General features: G+C 39.9%; 1 protein-coding gene across 7 annotated transcripts in view; it reads left to right on the forward strand.

Annotated features, from left to right (window-relative positions):
* The first annotated feature begins 8,802 nt into the window (after window positions 1–8,802).
* MGA (MAX dimerization protein MGA) overlaps window positions 8,803–21,354 on the forward strand; it is an 82,270-nt gene continuing 69,718 nt past the window's right edge. For 5 of the 7 annotated variants that reach the window (XM_045539076.1, XM_045538856.1, XM_045538940.1 and 2 more), the window contains exons 1-2: window positions 8,821–8,917; window positions 17,349–18,473. In XM_045539076.1, the coding sequence (XP_045395032.1) occupies window positions 17,416–18,473 (1,058 nt within the window). In that variant the 5' untranslated portion in view covers window positions 8,821–8,917; window positions 17,349–17,415. Of the gene's footprint in view, window positions 8,918–17,348; window positions 18,474–21,354 lie in introns of all 7 variants that reach the window. The other 2 variants (XM_045538785.1, XM_045538958.1) reach the window with 2 other exon arrangements.

Genomic DNA, 21,354 nt, shown 5'->3' on the forward strand with positions numbered 1-21,354 from the left:
CTAATTTTTTCTATATATATTTTTAGTGGTCCATATAATTTCTTTCTATTTTTAGTAGAGATAGGGTCTCGCTCTTGCTCAGGCTGGTCTCAAACTCCTGACCTCGAGCGATCCTCCTGCCTCGGCCTCCCAGAGTGCTAGGATTACAGGCGTGAGCTACCAGCCCTGATGGATTGTGAGCTTTTGAGGGCAGGAAATATGTCTTGTCTTTGTATTCTAGGATCTATCATGGTAAGTGCTCAATAAATGTTTTTTTTTCTTTCTTCTTTTATTATTTTAGCATATTGTGGGGGCACAAAAGTTCAGGTTACATACATTGCCCTTACGCCCCCCCCCCTCCCCCAGTCAGAGCTTCAGACGTGTCCATCCCCTAGACAGCGCATCACACTCACCACGTATGTATATACCCATCCTCTCCACCCCCACATCCACCCCACACCCAATCAGTGTCCTTCCTGAATGTGCTCTTAGGTGATGATCAGTGAAACCAATTTGATGGTGAGTACATGTGGTGCTTATTTTTCCATTCTTGGGATACTTCACTTAGTGGAATGGGTTCCAGCTCTATCCAGGAAAATATAAGTGGTGCTATATCACCATTGTTTCTTATAGCTGAGTAAGTACTCCACGGCATACATATACCACATTTTATTAATTCACTCATGTTCAATAAATGTTTTACTTGAGGAATTAGTGAATACTCTTTTTTTATATCATGTGCCTTTGCACAAGCTGTTCCTTCTGCTTAGAATGCCCTTCCCTCCCATGTCTGCTTTGTCAACTTCTAGACATTCTTTAACACTAAGCCTTACTTGATACCTTAGTGACAGTTTCTCTTTCCATTGTGCTGCTATAGTTTTTCTTTTCTATACCTCTTATTTGATAGTACAGAGTAGGGATCCATATGTTTGAATGAGTGAATGAATATTGTAAGCATCTGGATTTGTAGATTGGATATTTCCCAGGTGTCCAAGCCCATTTCGTGGGGAAATAACCTAGGTTACTTCCTTGTTGTCTTAGTCCATTTTCTGTTGCTTTACCAGGATACCACAGACTGAGTAATAAACAATAGAAGTGTGTTTGGCTCATGGTTCTGGAGGCTGTGATGTCCAAGAGCATGGTGCTGGCATCTGGCAAGGATCATCCCATGGGTGCATGAGACATCTCAAAGGGCTGGACTCACTTTATAACAACCCACTCTCGAGATAATTAACCCACTCTTGTGATAAGAACATTAATCCATTCATGACCCAATCACTTATTAGACCCCACAGGATTAAGTTTCCAATACATGAACTTTTGAGGGACACATTCAGATTATAGCTCCTATGAAATGGGTTTACTAATCTTACCTGGTATTAATCTTGCCTACTGTGTTGATCTTTAGTTCATTGTTTTACAAAGGTAGCCCTATCTCCAAATTCTGGATAATCTATTGTATTTCTTTGTTTACTGACTACGTAGCCCTTGCTTGCAATGTCCTTTCTCTTTCTCATTCATTTTATTTCTCCTTCAAGCCTGAGCTGAAAAGGCCCCTCTTCTTTGTAGCTTTTCTAGATCCCCTAGGCTCTGTGTGTTCCTACAATATTCCCAAAAGGCTTTCCCCACGCTACCAACTACATTTTGCAATGTGATTATCTTGTCTTTTCATCCAGAACTTGAGCCTCTTGAGCCTTTTTTATTTATTCATTTTTCCCTGTTTTAGTGTCTAGCACATAGTTGGTGCTTAATAAATATTTAACTCCTTGTATCCTTATTTATTTACTTATGCTAATAAGGATACGTAATGCAGAGAATGTAGGGTGGAACTAATCATAGGATAAAAAATACTAGCTGTGTATAATCTCTACAGTTTATAAGCTATATACAGATAATTTGCATTATACACTGCATTCAAGTTTCTTGAATAATCTTTATGTTCTCTCTTTCAATACAGCTTTTTCTTCATTTTCTTTTTTTTTTTTTGAGACAGAGTCTCGCTCAGTTGTCCATGCTAGAGTGCCGTGGCGTCAGCCTGGCTCACAGCAACCTCAAACTCCTGGGCTCAAGCAATCCTCCTGCCTCAGCCTCCTGGGTAGCTGAGACTACAGGCATGTGCCACCATGCCCCGCTAATTTTTTCTATATATATTTTTAGTTGTTCATATAATTTCTTTCTATTTTTAGTAGAGACGAGGTCTCGCCTCTTGCTCAGGCTGATCTCAAACTCCTGACCTCAAGTGATCCTCCTACCTCGGCCTCCCAGAGTGCTAGGATTACAGATGTGAGCCACTGCGCCCGGCCTTTTTTCATTTTTGGACAGCTAAGAATTTTAGTAAAGGTTATGAAATCTTCTTAAAGTGTTTATTTATTTTTTTGCTCTGTCTCCTAGACAAGGGTGCAGTGGCATCATCATAGCTCACAACAACCTCAAACTCCTGGGCTCAAGTGATCATCCTGCTTCAGCCTCCTGAGTAGCTGGGACTAGAGGTGCACACCACCACGCTCAGGTAGTTTTTCTATTTTTTGTAGAGATGGGGTCTCCTTAAGGCTGGTCTTGAACTCCTGGCCTCATGTGATCCTCCTGCCTCAGCCTTCCAAGTGCTCCAAAGGATTATGGGTGTGATCTACTACACCTGGCCCAGTGTTTACTTTAGAGTAATATTTAAAATCCCATTTGTTTAACTTTTCAGATAAAATAAGTATCTCCCTTTTTCCCCATATGTCTGATATTCCTGGTGCCCAGCTTAAACTAAGTGTAGCTTGACCTGCCTTTTCCTTTGACACTGTGTGTTCTACAGTTTTTGTCATGTATGCAGTAACTGAGTGTGTGGTTCACTCTCTCTTATCTTGTGTTACATTGTTTTATGCCTTTACCCAAACTTCTGGGATCTTCTTGCTCCAATGTGTAGGCTATCATCTTGTTTTCAGGGTCTCCCCCCTGTCCCCGCTCCGCCTCCAGAGTAGCTTGCTAATCTTGTGACTCTCCTTTGATCTGGATTAGAGTATCTCTTGGCTAACATTCTCTTCTCCAGTATTGTTAGTGATGAGGAGAAGCTGACTCTTGACTTCTTGGTAAGGTGATTTATACCCCATCCCGGTATTACACATTTTTTCTAAGAATACCAAATCTTAGCTATCTATAGAGGCTGCTGTATGGCTGATCTGTCATTTCTAAATACCTGTCTGCAAAGAAGCTTTCAGTGGTATATCACAAAATAAGGACAATGTAGTGAATTTTTCATCTATCTAAATGTTATTATAAATAAAAGACTATTATAATGAGGTATGTTCTTTAGTTTTTTGATCTTAAAATGTCTGATTTCTTTTTTTTTTTTTAAAGAAATCATGGTAATAGTAGGTGGAGTACTTTGTAAGATAAAATTTTTGCTCATCTTATGACGGTCCTCTAAATATTTTTTTGGGAAATTTTACTGTTCTGTGATGTCCAGTAGTCTGGGAACTCCTGAGTTGACCACCATATCTCATTTCCATGAGCCAGTAGTACCCTTGATGTAAAGTAAGCATGGCTTCTTTCATATACACTTGCCCACAATTTTCTAATGTAATTTTCTGTCATAGGCTTCTTCTTGATTTTTGCCTGATTCTAGCCTTGCGGTTTACTTGCTGTATCACAGTCTTCTTCTTTGTCCAGTAGCTCTAGTTTCTGTTTTTATAATTGTTCATGTGTGTTTTAAATCTCTGTGTAACCCTTACCTTAGTTAGGTATACTTCTTCCTGTTCTTTGTTTTATGCTTTCCTAGATGTTTCTTCTAAGGGCTTAATGTTATGTTGAAAACTTTTATTGTTTATTTTTCTTTTAGACCTATTATTTTTTTGTTTTATAATACTTATGAAACTGTCTTTCTGAACTTCAGTTATCTTACTGATATCTGGCATTTTTTTCTTTAGATCTTAGTAAAAAAAAAAATTCACTGTTACTAACGTGTCCTTTCTTTACGATACTCACTTTTGGCCGGGCCTGGTGGCTCACGTCTGTAATCCCTACACTCTGGGAGGCCAAGGCAGGAGGATCACTTGAGTTCACGAGTTTAAGACCAGCCTGAGCAAGAGTGAGACCCTGTCTCTACTAAAAACAGAAAAAATTAGCTGTAGTCCCCGGTTCTGGGGAGGTTGAAGCAGGAGGATCACTTGAGCCCAGGAGTGTGAGGTTGCAGTGAGCTGTGATGAACCACTGTACTGTAGCCAGGACTACAGAGCAAGACTCTGTCTCTAAAAAGAAAAAAAGATACTTTTTCTTGTAGATGAATATATATAGATGGCAGTCTCCATTACAACTTTTTGCTTCTGTTATTAGATGGTAAATTATAGAATCATAACATTTCTTCCAATTTGCTCTAAGAGTCTTTTTGTTGACTTTCTAGGTAATAGTCATCCCTCACTATCTGCAGGGGACTGGTTCCAGGACCCCTAGGATACCAAAATCTTCAGAGGCTCAAGTCCTTTATATAAAATAGTGTAGGGTTTACATATAACCTGTACACATCTTACCATATATTTTAAATCATCTCTAGATTATTTATAACACCTAATACAATGTAAATGCTATGTAAATAGTTGTTATGCTGTATTGTTTATTTTTTATTGTTGTATGTTATTTTTTGTTGTTTTTTTTCCCTGAATATTTTCAATCCATGGTTGAGTGAATCCATGGATGTGGAACCCATGGATACAGAGGGCTGACTGTATTCAGTCAAAAGGCAGTAAGTAATTAGACTTTCCTAGAAAAATATTCTTATCTCTTCAAGTATCTGCCCTGTTAGTAATATTCATCCATTACCCTAAGGAGAAATAATTTTGGATAAGAGTCATTGGGTACTAGTTTTTTTAAAATCACAACTGTACCCTTTTGGAAAATGTTGGCCAAAGCAGGAATTCTCACTTGCTTAAAATAACTAGCATAAGTATTATGACTGTATTTCCCAAACCCCACATTGTTCGACATTAAATCAGTATCTGATATTTGAACTTGCCCGAGAAACTGGGATCTGTGGTTTCACGTTACTTATTCTACAGATATTACATATCTGTCCTATTCCAGGCATTGTGCTAAGCACTGCAATAGAGTGGAGCTAATGATCTTCTAGTGGGGAAGACATACATTAATACGTGGTTTTAAAAATAAATTACAGTTGGGTAAATGCTGTAAAGAAAGGGTACTATGAGAGCATATAAAAGGGAGACCTTACCAGATCTTGGAGTTTAGGGAAAGTTTCAAGAAGCGACATTTAAGCTTAAGCACAAAGGGTGAATAGGAGTTGGGCTTGAGGCATCTTTCTGGGTAAAGGATGAGGAACATGGTTGTGTGGGCTAGAGATATGTGGCAACAAGAGGGGGAATGATGTTTCCTAATGAACATCAATTGCATTCTATAACATTTCTATCCTTGTTTCCATTCACATTTTCTAAAACATGCTTTTAATTACATTACTGAGTAAGAAACCTTTAAAACTCTTTCTTAGGTGGATTATTAGCTCCTTGAAGGCAAGACACTTATTTTAATTCCTTAGCCCAAGTTATAAATATTGGAGCCAATCATAATTTATCCCTCAGCACAACTTGGTTTTAGTTTTTGTACTAAATGGTAGGCAAGGATGGAGTTGTGTATAAGCTAGTATGATTCTCTCTTTTTTTCCCCCTTTGCCTAAGACAGACGTGTCTCAGGTTGGCTAGTGAAGGACTTTTTGTGGAGAGGAAAAAAAAAAGCCTCTTTTGTAACACAGTTTGTATGTAGTTCTTACTCTATTAATGTTTATTATATTGAATTAAGATATTATAGACCAATCCTGGCCTAATGTTGCTTATTATATTGAATTAAGATATTGTGCACTGGATATGGTGGCTCACCGAGCACCTGTAATCCTAGCACTTTGTGAGTCCGAGGCAGGATTGCTTGAGGCCAGGAGTTTGAGACCAGTCTGGGCAACACAGCAAGAACCTGTCACTACAAAAATTAGAAACAGTTAGGTGGGCATGGTGGCATGTGCCTGTAGTCCCACCTACTTGGGAGGCTGAGGCAGGGGGATCCCTTGAGCCTGGGAGTTTGAGGTTGCAGTGAGCTATGTTGGCGCCACTAGCCCTGGCAACAGAGTGAGACTATCTAAAAAAAAAAAAAAGTGTAAACAAGACCACCTGCCAGGAGTTTTGGAGGATGGTGATGGTCTCTTCTGAAGAATGAAATCTTTTTCCCTTTTAGTCATTTGAGAAAGGTATGTTTTTGTAGAAATCAGAACTGAAAAGGTAGGAACTGAATAGATTGGATAAAGGAATAGTCTTAGTGGATTCTGTTATTAAGTTGTGCCATCTCTTTGGGGTTCCAGTGTTCCAGTGTAGACATCTGAACAGCTCATGAAGTGCCAGTCTTTCCCCTGTCCTTAGCATATAGGAGGCACTCAAATATTTGTTGAATAGGAAAAATGTGCATGTAAATGGGATAGTGCCTATGTGTTTACACAACAATCTAGGATCAAAACTGTGTTCATTCTAGCCCAGATTGTTTATATTGCACGCATTCTGTCTCTAGTGGTTTTTTCCCTCCCTCTTAATATTTAGTAAAATCTCCCTTAAAGTTCAACCAAGGAAAATCAAGGGAAAGATTTTTGTGTTAGGCTGCACCAATAGGGTGAGCCTGAAATGAGAGAATTTTAATAGCAAGGTGAAACTTAGGAGTGTCACTTTAGCAGTTAGCTTGGTGTCCTGTCTTTTAAAGGAGGAAATTTCTTACATACCCAAAGAATGCAACCAAGGACCTCAGTTTGAGAAACATTGCACTAAAAGTGGAATGTAACCATTTAAGTGGTTACTTGAAAAAGCAAACGAAATTAAGAAAAATAAGTGGTTACTTTGGACCAGCATGATGGTAAAGCAAAACTGGATTACGAAATGGTTATGGCAATATATTATTTTTAGATTATCATATAAAAACAACATTTACAAGTTATCATAGGACCCTCAGATTCTTGATATCTCCTGACATTTATAGGTTAGGCAGACAGCACTTTGAAAAACTGTGGGGTAGTTTTCCTCTCCCACCAGGAGATCTAGTGATGAATCTCGAATGTTTGGTGTTGCTGTCTTTTAAAGTATTCAGTATTTCATAGTATGTTTGCCTGGAGTAGGGAAAGAGTACCAAAAGAGAATCTCCACTTCCGTTCTTCCCCTCAAGTTGTCCTCAGAGATTCCCCAATTAGAGATACCATTTGAGTTGACAGGTCTCTTTTGGGATGCTTGATTCTTTCTTAACCAGTCTTTCACACACCTTAGGATCAGATGTTTTAATGCTAAATCAACACAAATTTTATTTCTGTCTCCAATAGTGGAAATTTTGTAAGAGGAAACCTTGGACCCTTGAGACGATGGCATTCTTGAATGAGGTGGGAGATTCTGATAGGGCAGCTTGAAGGAAAGAGGTTCTTGGGGTCAGGGAAGAGGAGGAAGGTGTTAAAGAAACTGTTACTTTTCAGTTTTGCCTAGGATCTTGAATGCTCTTGCTGACAGTGCCTGAATTGTGGGTTTCAGAAAGACTTCAGAAATCTCTTAAGTTTAGCCTACACGTTTTCCAATCCAGACTATTCCAGCACAATTTCTGCCCATGTTGTAGCATATTCCCTCAGGAAGAGCAAAATGAAGAGAAAGATGATCCTTCCTAAGCGAAAAGTAGGTCACATTAGACCTGTTGGATAAGCCTCTTCCTGTTGGCTCCTTCCTTTCAATCTCCTTATTCTCCTTCATAATGTTTTGTATTAAATCACCTAGTACATAGTAGGTTCTCAGACTCGCTAATGCTTATGAGAGCGAGAGAAAGCAATTATCCAAAACTTTGACCACAATTTCTGCTCTCTTCCCTACTTTTTTGCCTCTTTTCTCTCTTTAAACAATTCTTCCTTTTTACTAGCATGTTAGCAGAAAAGAAGAAGGAACAACTAACTGGTGAGGGTAGAGAAGTTGAAAGATAACTGATTTTTGATGTTTGATTGGGAGAAATATTGTCCATCGACTTGGTTCAGCAACTACCTGACATAATAGATATTCGGTAATTTTTTTTTGCATTTCATAGCTTAAATGTCTTGGAGAAACAAAAATTGAATGCACAGAATCAAGGCACTAAAGCTCAGGCAATACTGTCGTGCCAATTTTTCTCGTTTCCCTGTTTTATCAACACATATTTCATCTTTATCAGGCAATTTAGTGGCAACTCCTCTCCTCTTCCCAACTCCGCAATGAATCTTTCGGTCTCCTCCCTATTTTCCTAGTGTTCTTCGGTCGTGGATATTGCAAACTCGACCGCCTGTCTCTCAAGGTCTTTGCTTCAAGGTTTCCCGACGCTCTGGCGCTATCCAAGCCCACAGCACTTTGGGAAGAAAGACCTCGGATTCATTTGAGGGGCTGGTGAAGCCTGGGGGTCTGCAGAGCCCCGTGTGGGTGGGGCTGGGCGCTGCAGGGGCGGGGCCGGCGAGAAGCCCAAGGGAATGGGTGGAAGGCATTGTTGAGAAAGGCCCGGCGGGCATTGGTTTCTCAGTTTTCACGAAGGCTTCGTGTGCAAGCCTGAGGAAATTAGGTGCCTCCCTCCTGCCTCGCCTTTCTTGATTCTAGAAGCTTCAGTAGGCTTTTCTGGATTGCTGGGACTCGGAAAGGCGCGGCTTCAGCTCCGCGGATGGGTCCCAAAGGTGGTCTTGTCGCTTCTCCAGGGCCGTTTGGACTCCTGTTGTTGGGGGAGGGGCAAGGGAGGTGCTGCTCGCCCCTTTTGCGCCTGCGCGGCGGGCTCCAAGCGGGTAGGAGCGCGTGCGCGGTGACGTGGACGTTTGGTGCGCGCGCAGGCTCTTCAGCTGGAGCGGACACACGGTGTGCGAACCGAACAGAATAGCCCGCCCCCAGCGCGATGTGAAGGACTCCGGGTGAGGCCAGCCACGCCCCGCACGGTAACTCTCGGGTCTGGGTGGAGGGCGTTGCTTTGTACTGGCCCGATTGGAGTTTTTCGAGAGTTTGAAGCTCTTGTGTGTTTGAACGGCGTGAGAAGCGTTCCGCTGAGAGATCTTCGCACGCCCTGGCCAGGCCCGGCCTTGCGCGGGGCCGCCTTGGCGCGCGTCTATGGTGCCCTGGGCGAGGCTGCGCATGTCACCTCGCGCGCGTCCCCGGCCTCACTTCCGCGTCGCCCAGCGAACTAACTGGGAACATCGACGCCAGAGAGAGCGGCCACGAGGCGGGCGGGGTGAGAAGCGCCCATGGCGCGGCCCTGCCCTCGCGTGCGTGGGGTGCCGATCCGCATGGTAGGATCCGCGTGACGATTTCTAGCCCAGCGGCAAGCTCTAGGTCGAGAGCCATACTTAATCGCTTTACAGTTTAGAGCTCAGGTCTTGGTTTCCAGAACTCCGAGGGAAAGGGTACCGGCGTCGCTTTTCTAAGAAGCTGGGTGCAGCGTTTTGACACCTGTGCGAACGTCTCTTCTAGCATGTAATTTCCGGTCAAATTGTTTGAGGCAGGACCGCGAGTTTAAGAAAGGGTGGCGAGTAAGTGAGCTGTATAGTAGTGGGAACTTAGTAAACAAAGGACCACTGATTTATAAGTGCAGAAATGAGGGCAGGGAAACAGGTGGGAAGAGCAGGTGTTATTTTCTTTTTCATTCTGTGGGGCAATCTTTGGCTAGTTCTCTCTATATGAGGTTCCCGTTTCTGTTAAACAGTCAAGTGGGTCTCTATCCTCAGTGGAAAGTGTCTGGAACATTAATAGACCTCTCCGAGCCCCAGTAACTACAGCTGAGAAATCTATGTGTGCAAAGAGTGTGGAGAAGTTAGGGATCATTTCAGACGGGGTCAACACTGGAAAGTGGTAGTGTCTTTCTCTGAAGATTTTTGCCTTGCCTTTCGAACCCTGGGAAAGCCGCCTTCCCAGGGTGGAAGCAGGGGGTGGTGGTGAAGGAGGTCTGAAAGGAAGGGTTACTGATGGAAGACCAATGTGAGAAACCAAAGTACAATCCTTTTGAGGGGAGACCACATTCCCAGGGCTCGCGTCGCTAGAGCAGACACGTGGATCCTGAGAAGTCTCGAGCCCACCCGCGCGCTGCCGGTGCGTGTTGTAGAAGAGCTCTCTAGGCTTATGCGGCTAAGTCCCTGGTAAACTCCGCTTGCTCAGCCCCTTGTTTTGGGGCACGACGCCGCGGGTAGGCTGCAGGGACTGTGCCTGGGGGCGGTGTGACGGCTGCTGGGAAGGGGGCTGGCTGGGGAGGGCCGAGTGGCTGGTTCGTGGTCTCCACGGTAACAGAATGCGGCAGGGTCCCGCCGAGCGATTTCTCGGTTCCGGCCGGCAGCACGTGATCTGTCCAGATTCCTCTTCCCCGGAAGAGCTTTCCTAGCGGCGTTTTTTCACATGGTTCTTGGCCCACTGGCCTCTGCAGTTGAAAAGCCGCGATTGTGGGCGTTTCATAGTCGACGGCGACTGCTCCTCTCTGGGAAAGCAGGGAAGCCCTGTTACTTCTAAGGGTATTGGATCAGCGCTACTGCTTCTTACTGCTTCTTGCCGCCTACGATTGTTTCCAGCGTTTGTGTGGGTTGGGTCCACTTAACAGAAAGCAAAAGCTAAGGACTCAAGGAAATTCAGTGCCCTGGGTACGTTGGCATACTTACTCCAAGTTTGACTTCTGTCCATTTCTGCCGTAGAAGTTATTTTTTAAATTTTGCTTACACAACTGCTAGGGACCTAAGAGCTTTGCTACCCCTGAGTTGTACTTAAGTGCCCATTTCTAGAAAATGCTTCTGAAGCCAGTAATAACAAATAGTATTTGGGGAGAGAAAGAAGTAGTACTTAGGCAAATGCACTTCTGTGCCTTAAAATCTATTACTTCAGATAATGTTTTGAAATTTGCCCTGTGAGTTGTGACAATAAAATGCCTAGGATATTGTCTGTTATGAAGTGAGTGCGTATTAATAAATACTAAGTACCATTTAATTAATGAAATCAAGAAAGTCAAATTTAAGAAAGTAGTTGGCTATTTTACTGTCTTTGCCACTTTTTTGGTGTCATTTTCTGATTATATTTATATCCACATTGTATTTTTAAGACATTTAAAATTTCTGGGCCCAGTGTAAATTGGTAAACCCTGAAATTTGAGTGAATCCATTCTCTTAAAATTTGAGTTTCAAAAACGTAACTTAACCATATCCTTCTAGTGAAGGATTGTATTAAAGAACAAACTAACATTTTGGTCCCTGTCATACAGTAATGTATTTATTTTTGAAAAGTTGTTATTTTTATTTTTTTCCCCTGGGTTGTGGTTATTTTTAGCAACTTGGGAAACATTTCAGAATGTGTTGACCAGTATTTGAATATTTGTGTTATGTATATATTTTTTGAGACAGGGTCTCTTCTTGGTTGCTGGAGCTAGAGTGCAGTGGTATTATCATAACTTACTACAACCTCAAAGTCCTGGTCCTCTTACCTTAGCTACCCAAGTAGCTGGGACTATAGGGATGGGGTCTTGGTATGTTGTTCAGGCTAATCTCAAACTCCTGGCCTCAAGTGATGCTCCAGCCTCAGCCTCCCAAAGTGCTGGGATTGCAGGCTTGAACCACTACACCGGGGCTGAATATTTGTATTTTTAAACTAATGATACAGATTTGGAATTTTGATTTGGTGCAGATTTATTTGATACAGTACATAAATCATTAAATCAGTAAATTACCTAGTGTATTTTGTGAATAGTTATTGCTTTAGTAAGCAAACATTTCCCAAAGAGATCAGTGGTGAAAAGACATTTAGAATAGGGACTCTGAAATAGTAACAATTTATGGAACTTGCCACATTATTTACCTGAAAATATTCTCTGTGAAAGCTTGTGTGTGTGTGTGTGTGTGTGTGTGTGTGTGTGTGTGTGTGTCTTCTGGTGTGACATTTCAGAATGTTACTTGGTGTATTTTCCCCTCCACAACAAAACTTATTTTCTTGGCTCTTTATTATAGTTATTTTATCTGGATAAGTGCTTGATGTTGAAAAGCTGAACTGAAATTTTTTGAATGTTAAGGTATATTTGTGTACCAGAACTGGTTTTAGTTAAAGCTTTTATTGCATCAAATAGAGTATTTTTAGAATCTGACCAGAAAGAGATTTATTTCTTCATGAGTAACCTAACCCTTTCTAAAGTACATTTTTTTGCAGTTTACTTAAGGTTGTCTAAGACTTTCAAGTGGTCTTTGTGTGTCTGAAATAGCTGACTGGCCTGCATTGACTGCTTTTTGATTAGAAAATTCATACATTAGCCCCAAAGCATAGACATATGCTTATAGTGGATTGGAATCTGTGCTTACATTGATGTGGAATAAGAATTCAATTTTTTATTCTTAAACCAGTAGCTGTCATGGCTCAAGATAGAGAAGGTTTTGGTCATAAATTAGGTCTTTGATTTTACGCATTTTCATCAACTAATGAATTAACTTGATTGGCGGAGTTGTTTTTTTAAGGACCTTATACAGATATTAAGTCTGAAAGTTCTTGTTACCATTCTTCATGTGCATCTTATATTAGATGCCTGTGTACAAAGTTGAAATTGGGCAATCTGACTTTTTGGCACTTAGTTTTTTTTGCTTAGGGAAAAGGAAAAATTCAAGATATGTATATATAAAGTTAGTGTAAAATTTACTTCAAGTGCAGTCGTAATTTTTCCTTAAACTAGATTGCTGCCAATTGGATCTTTTGACATTTCATAGATTAATCTTTACACGATAATGGTTTTTGTGGGTTTTTTTTTTTTTCTCATGGAGATAGGGTCTCACTCTGTTGCTGGTGGACTCAAGTGATGCTCTTGCCTTGGCCTTCCAAGTGGCTAGGACTATAGGTGTGCACCACCACACCCAGCTAATTTTTCTAATTTTTTTTGTAGAGATGGGGGTCTCACTATGTTGCCATGGCTGGTCTTGAACTCCTAGCCTCAAGTGATCCTCCTGCCTAGGCCTTCCAGAGTGCTGGGATTGCAGTGACCCACTGCGCCCAGCCAGAAGATAGTGATTTTTAAAGCATTGGTCAAAACTTCTCTGCCCTGGCTTTACCTGTAATGATCTGAAAACCAAGATTTTAATATAGAAGATAATGTTCAAGAAATTCTCAACTGTTTTGTATATTTTATAGCTTTGGGATAACTAAAAATTTTTTTTCATGTACTTCTTTGCCTTCTTAGTCATATTTAAATGTATTGCAGAATGTTTTGCATACTTCCTCACAAAAATGGTTTGTAAGAAAACTTTAAAAATTATGAATAAATAAATACAAGATGAGGAGTTTGCATTGCTTGAGTTGTACACAGTTGTAGAGGTATTAGTTTTTGTGAGTTCTCTAAGTTTTATTAGTTTACAAAGTCACCTTATTTGTGATTTCTAGTCTAATTTTGTTCTGTCAATTTCTGATAGGGTGGTTGGGCAGCAACAGTATTACCTAAGTGTGTTAGTTTTAGAAAACCAGTGAACTTCTTAGGTCAAAGCCTGAGGCAGCTTTGAAAAGAATCATCCTAAATTTTATATGTATTTTAAAAATAAAGTCCAAGGCCAGGTGTGGTGGCTCACGCCTGTAATCCTAGCACTCTGGGAGGCTCAGGCGGGAGGATCACTTGAGGTCAGGAGTTCGAGACCAGCCTGAGCAAGAGCGAGACCCCGTCTCTATTAAAAATAGAAAGAAATTAGCCAGACAACTAAAAATACTTAGAAAAAATTAACCGGGCATGGTGGCACATGCCTATAGTCCCAGCTACTCAGGAGGCTGAGGCAAAAGGATCACTTGAGCCCAGGAGTTTGAGGTTGCTGTGAGCTACGCTGACGCCACAGCACTCTAGTCCAGGCAACAGAGTGAGACCGTGTCTCAAAAATAAAATAAAATAAAATAAACTCCAAATCAGAGGAGAGATTTCCCTCCACCCCCAACACCTTTTCTGGATATTAGTGCTTTAGTGTTAGGAAGTGGGTTTCTATTTTTATCTCTAGTCATAATAGGAAACAATAGCCAACCCATTTTAGGTCTTTATTTTTTATTTTATTTTTGAGACAGAGTCTCAGTCTGTTGACTGGGCTAGAGTACCATGGCGTCAGCCTAGCTCCCAGCAACCTCAGACTCCTGGGCTCAGAGGATTCTCCTGCCTCAGCCTCCCCAGTAGCTGGGACTACAGGCACATTCCACCACACCCAGCTAATTTTTTCTGTTTTTAGTAGAGACAGGGTCTCACTCTTGCTCAGGCTGGTCTTGAACTCCTGACCTCATGCGATCCTCCTGCCTCAGCCTCCCAGAGTGCTAGGATTATAGGTATAAGCCACCGTGCATGGGCAAATATTGATTTTTTAAAATGTTTACTATTCTCAGGCTAACATAATTTGAGCTTTGGACCATTTTGTTGTGATATCCGAGGAAAACCGTGGCCACACAAGATTGTACGGCCAGTCTTGTAAGAAGAGGTAAAATTCAGATCAGGTGCTTCAACTGCTCATCAGTAGCTCTGATGACAGGTAAAATTAGATGTTTTAATTTTAATGAAGACCAGTAAATGGCTAAATTTGATTAAATGCTGACCCGCTTACACAGGATATAGCATCTTCCTTTTTGCATAAAAACTAGGGGTGATAGCTTTAATTTAGCAGATCAGTTCAATTGAATTTAACAGTCTGAGATTTCTTTAGAACTTTTTATTAGAATATAAACTATATAACAAAATTATCATTTTAAGGTATATACCAAAAAGAAACCCCATGCCTATTAACAGTCCCAATTATCCTGCTTACTACCCTGGAAACCACTAATCTACTTTCTGTCTCTATACATTTGCCTATTAGACATTTCTTTTTTAAAGAAGTTTTTTAAATTAAAAAAAATTTAAATTATGCATACATAATAGTTGTATATCTTTACAGGGTACATGTGATGTTTTGATATAGGCATATGATGTGAATTAATCAAATCAGGGTAATTGGAGTGTACATCACCTCAGGCATTTATCATTTGTATTAGGAACATTCCAGTTCTCCTCTTTTAAAGTGTACCCTAATGTATTGTTGATTATAGTCACTTTGTTGTGCTATCACATATTGTTCATTCTATCTATATTTTTGTACTCAGAAATTTCATATAAATGGAATCATACAATATATGTGGATTTTTTTCTTTATAACTTTTAAGAATTAACTAATTTTTGACTTATTTTTTGAAGGCTGTATTTTCACAAGGTACAAAATTTAGAAAGTATCAAAGGGTGTCTGTTTTCCAGGTTGCCCAGTTTTCCTTGGATATAACCAATACTAGTTCATTTCCATCTTCCCAGAGATAAGTCTACGTTGAGCAAATATGTACAAGAAGGTGACGTAATGTACAACTCTTCTGAACATTTTACCCTTAATATATCCTGTAGGTATTTTTTATATGCATCCATAAAGTTTATTCATTCTTTCATGCCTGCATTATATTTCACTCTATGGAGTACCATCATTGTTTAATGGATTTCCACTGATGGACTCCCCAATGCATGCACCCCCAACCCTGAAGTCTGTTGCTGTTACAAATGGTAATGCAGGGGATAATCTGGTATATATCATTTTATCACAGGTATGTGTATTTAAGATAAAGTCCTGGAAGAACTGCTGTGTCATGTGATATATGCATTTGTACTTTCGATATTTTCAAGTTGCTCTGTATCATAGAAATTCTGTCATTTTATATTCCCAGCAACTGGTTAGGTGAGAATGCTGGTTGACTTACACCTTTTCTAACACCTCTACCAAGCTTTGATTATTGCTAGTCTGATAACTAAAAAACAATATCTCAGGATGAATTTGATATTTGGTCGTTGGTTTCTTTTAATATTAGGGAATTCTTTTAATATTAGGGAAAAGAGTTCTTTATGATAGAAGTTACAAATAACTTTTCCTGGTTTGTCATTTGCTTTTTAATTTTGCTTAAATTTTTTTTTGCCAGATTTTAAAAAATTACATAATGTTTATCAAAGATTTTTGTCATATTGGTAGTAGCTTTTATGTCTTATCAAAAAACTTTTTTCAGGCCGGGCGCGGTGGCTCACGCCTGTAATCCTAGCACTCTGGGAGGCCAAGGTGGGTGGATCGCTCGAGGTCAGGAGTTCGAGACCAGCCTGAGCAAGAGCAAGACCCCGTCTCTACTAAAAATAGAAAGAAATTAGCTGGCCAACTAAAATATATATAGAAAAAATTAGCCGGGCATGGTGGCGCATGCCTGTAGTCCCAGCTACTCGGGAGGCTGAGGCAGTAGGATTGCTTGAGCCCAGGAGTTTGAGGTTGCTGTGAGCTAGGCTGATGCCACGGCACTCACTCTAGCCAGGGCAACAAAGTGACACTCTGTCTCAAAAAAAACAAAAAACTTTTTTCAGGATTTCTTTAACAATTAAAAAAATTAAATATTAGATCCATCTGGAATTTTTTCAATATATTAAATAAGTGATTTTTAAAAAATTCACTAGTACATTCCAGTGATTTGTCATGGCTTCTTTAAATGTATGTGCTAGCAAATTAAGATAGCTTTTTACTTAGTTGTGAAACCATGACAGTACCATGTAAAGAGCTAATTCTGTACTGTTAACTCTTTGGAACAGAAAGGGAAATTTCTTTCTTTTCATTCTTTTTTTTTTAATCCATCACAAGAGAACTTACTGTGTCAATGAATCTTCTGGCAAATTAATCATAAAGTGTTGGGATCCTTTTAAAATGCGTAACCTTCCAATTTATTTCCTTAAGTTTGTATACTTTTAAATAGTTTTTCTAAAATGAATATATACTTTTGTTTCCTTTTTGTGTGAGATTATAGTATTTATAGTGAATTGTTGGAGGGCTGAGATAAGAGTAATTTAAATAATTAGATTAAAATGAACTTTTAGAAAATGATCATATATTCCAAAATGAGTATTCTTACAGTGATTGAAAGAAGGGCAGAATCTGGGTGTGATGGCTCATGCGTGTAATCCTAGCACTTTGGGAGGCTGAGACGATACGGTTGCCTGAGGCCAGGAGTTTGAGACCAGACTCCTGATCAAGAGTGAGACACCCTGTCTCTACAAAAAGTAGAAAAGTTAGCCAAGCATGGTGATGTGCACCTGTAGTCCCAGCTACTTGGGGAGCTGAAGTAGGATTGCTTGAGCCTAGGAATTACTGCTGTGATAACGTCATTGCACTGTAGCCTGGGCGACAGCAGAAAATACTGCCTCAAAAAAAAAGGAAGGCAGAAGCAAAATCTTAGACAAATTTAAGAATATTTCAGGGATGATGTAATCATTTTTGTGTTTTTGTACGCAAAATATTCACTTGATTAAAGGTTTTTTTTGTTTATTTTTTGTTTTTGTTTGTTTTTCACTTGTTTTTTCAGGATGGGAAGGCCTTTGTGACTATGTGGTGACTACAGTTATCTTACTGCTGAGTTCCCCACTGGAATCATGGAGGAGAAACAGATTATATTGGCTAATCAAGATGGTGGGACAGTGGCAGGAGCAGCACCCACCTTCTTTGTCATCTTAAAACAGCCAGGAAATGGCAAATCTGATCAAGGAATTTTGGTTACTAATCATGATGCCTGTGCTTTGGCTAGTAGTGTGTCATCACCAGGAAAATCTAAAGGAAAGATTTGCCTTCCAGCTGATTGTACTGTGGGAGGAATCACTGTCACCCTCGATAACAATAGTATGTGGAATGAGTTCTATCATCGAAGCACAGAGATGATTCTGACCAAGCAAGGAAGACGCATGTTTCCTTACTGTCGTTATTGGATAACAGGTTTAGATTCCAATTTGAAGTATATCCTTGTGATGGATATATCTCCTGTGGATAACCATCGTTATAAGTGGAATGGTCGTTGGTGGGAACCCAGTGGGAAGGCTGAGCCTCATGTTTTGGGGAGGGTTTTTATTCATCCAGAATCTCCTTCCACAGGTCATTATTGGATGCATCAACCAGTATCTTTCTATAAACTCAAACTTACCAACAATACACTGGACCAAGAAGGGCATATCATCTTGCACTCTATGCATCGCTACTTGCCGAGGCTTCATTTGGTGCCTGCAGAAAAGGCTACAGAAGTGATACAATTAAATGGCCCTGGTGTCCATACTTTCACCTTCCCACAGACTGAATTCTTTGCAGTAACAGCTTATCAGAACATTCAGATTACCCAGTTGAAAATAGATTACAATCCATTTGCTAAAGGCTTTCGGGATGATGGGCTGAACAGTAAGCCCCAGAGAGATGGAAAACAAAAGAACAGCTCTGACCAAGAAGGGAATAGTGTTCCCAATTCTCCTGGTCATCGAGTTCGCCTTACAGAAGGTGAAGGGTCAGAGATACAGCCAGGTGATTTGGATCCTATATCAAGGGGTCAGGAAACATCAGGCAGGGGTTTGGAGAAGACTTCTCTTAACATAAAACGAGACTTTCTTGGTTTCATGGATAATGATTCAGCACTTGAAGTTCCTCAATTGAAGCAAGAGGTTTCTGAAAGGTAGGTAATAGTTCTTATGTTCTTAGAGATAAAAGGAAGATTGAGATGGGCCAGGTTTTTGATTTAACACATTGGTTCTGTGGAATATTATAGATATTCATAAACATAAGCTGCTATAAAATATGCCACAACTATTTTTACATTCTGTGAAGTGACAGATCATTTTTCTGTAATGGATATCAGTTGGGTTCAGGATCCATAATTGTAGGCAAATTGCATAACTTATCAGAATGGGGATCTTCTATTCATTTATATTTAAAATGTTCCTGGGATCTCTGGGGGATTGGTTCCAGGACCACCTGAGGATACTAAAATTTGACAATACTCAAGTCCCTAATACAAAGTGTTGTGATATTTGTGTATAATCTATGCACGTCCTCTTTAAATCATCTCTAGATTACTTACAATACCTAATACAGTGCCTGCACATCACTTCATTTGCATGGAATCAATATAGGAGTTGGTGTACAGCAAATTCAAGATTTGCTTTTTTGGAACTTTGTAGAATCCTCCCCCTATCCCCCAAATATTTTGGATCTGTGGTTGGTTGAATCCACAGATGAGGAACCCACGCACATGTATAGTCAACTCATGATTACAGTCAGACCTCTGTATCCAAGGGAGATCCAAGGATTCTGGTTCCAGAATCCTTTGAGAATGCCCAAGTCCCTTTATTTGCCCTTATCATTTGCAGATGCAGAACCAGCAGATAGGGAGGGCCAACTCTAAGGAAGGGAAAAGAAATAACCCGAAATCCACAACTGAAACAAAACTTAATCTAAATGAGGCACAAAATGGATTCAAAGTAACTTATTTATATCTAATATTTTTGAATTTACTGCCCCATGAACATTCTAATCCATAAATTGTCCAACTAAAAAGGAAGCTGATGATTATTACTTGTTAAGATAGCATGATTACTGTTTGTTTATTAAAAAATTCATCCTGCATAACTGAACCTTTGTACCCTCTTACCGACAACTTCCCATTTCCCCCACCCTCTGGCAACTACCATTTCTATTCTCCACTTTTATGAATACTTTGCAGTATTTGTCTTTCTATGTCTGGCTTATTTCACTTAGCATAATATCCTTTAGGCTTACCTATGTTGTCACAACTGGCACAATTTCCTTTTTAAAGGTAGAGTAATATTCCATTTCAAAAATATGCAGTCAGCCTTACGCATCTGAGGATTCCACATTCATAGATTCAGCCAACCTTGGATGGGAAACATTTGGGGAAAGAAATTGTGTCTGTACTGAGCATACACAGACTTCTTTTCTTGTCATTCCCTAAACAATATGGTACAATAACTAATAGCATTTACATTGTATTAGGTATTATAGATAAACTAGAGATTATGTAAAGTCTACATGTGGATGTGTGTAGGTTATATGCAAATGCTACACCATTTTACATCAGGGACTTGAGCATCCTTGGATTTTGGTATCTGTGGGAGGTCCTGGAACCAATCCCCCATGGATACCAAGGGACAACTGAATATATTATGTTTTCTTTCTTCATTAATCGACAGACTCTTTTATTGTTTCCATATCTTGATTAGTGTGAATAATGCTGTTCTTTTTATTTAAACTTGCGTTATTTTGAATGTTAGAACCAAGTTAAGCACTACCTTCGTTTGCCTTTCTTTACTTACTTAATTTGTATTCCATTAACAGCTACTATTTTTTGAGTTAGGAATTCCCATGCTCTGGAGTTCCCATTGTCTTGGGGAACCTGCAGCCTTTGGGCCGCATGTGGCTTTCTGGATCCTTGAGTGTGGCCTTTTGACTGAATCCAAATTTTACAGAATTAATCCTTTTAATAAAGGGATTTGTTCTGTGAAGTTTGAATTCGGTCTAGGGGCTGCACTTGGGGATCTGGAGGGCCACATATGACCTTGAGGCCTAAGGTTCTCCACCCCTGGGTGGGCAAGTTAGTGCTTTGCTTTTTCTAAGCATTGTTGCAGGGGTGTGAATGCTACTCAGCATACAGGGTTTTTTGTTAAGGGGGAAGTTTTTTTCAATTTATACTTAACACTGTGGTTTTCTTTGTAGTTGTCACTAGTGGGTACCATCTTCAATACTTGATTCTCCAGCCACAGCTTAATCATCTTCATTACCCAGTGCAATTTTAAAAATTTAAGCAGTTGACCACCAATTATAGTATTTTTACCCTTGTTATGCAAAAACATTTTAAGCTACCCTTGGATGATGGAAAATTTATCATTAAAATTCCTTTGGAGGCTAGGGTATGAAGGAGTTTGTTACTGAAAGGGTCAGATGTATTTTTTGTAATAGACAGTAGCTATTTGGATTACATATGGTTGAGCTTTTGATTTTAATGGATCAAGAGAATGGTTCAAGCTACTCTGGAGGCTTAGGCAGGAAAATCGCTTGAGCCCAGGAGTTTGAGGTTGCAGTGAGCTATGATGATGCCACTGCCCTCATGCCTGGGCAACAGAGAGAGACTGTGTCCCCCTCCCCCCCCCAAAAATTCAGTGGCCTTTTGGATGGTTCAGGTTTACTAATGCAAAATATCTCTGTCACTGAAGGGAAAAAACCAACTTGAAACATGCTCCAAGAGATAGCATATTATCTTTATGTGTGAAAAGTGATATGTAGCTTTATGTAAACTTTGTTTCCAAATGCTTGATTTGGGAGCAGAAATTATTTTAAGACAGGATTTGGCCAAAACTGACTTACAGCATGCTTTTGTATACATATGAGAATATATGACGGAGATGATATGATGCTTGTAAAGCCTAAGATATTTACTGTCTATACCTTTACAGAAAAAATTTGCCAGCCTCCAACTTAAGGGTTTAAAAAACTTTATATAATTTTACTTATTCATTTTCCATTTTCTATTAAATCCCTGA

The sequence above is a fragment of the Lemur catta genome, chromosome 1 (genome assembly GCF_020740605.2).
Source record: "Lemur catta isolate mLemCat1 chromosome 1, mLemCat1.pri, whole genome shotgun sequence".
Lineage (NCBI taxonomy): Eukaryota > Metazoa > Chordata > Mammalia > Primates > Lemuridae > Lemur > Lemur catta.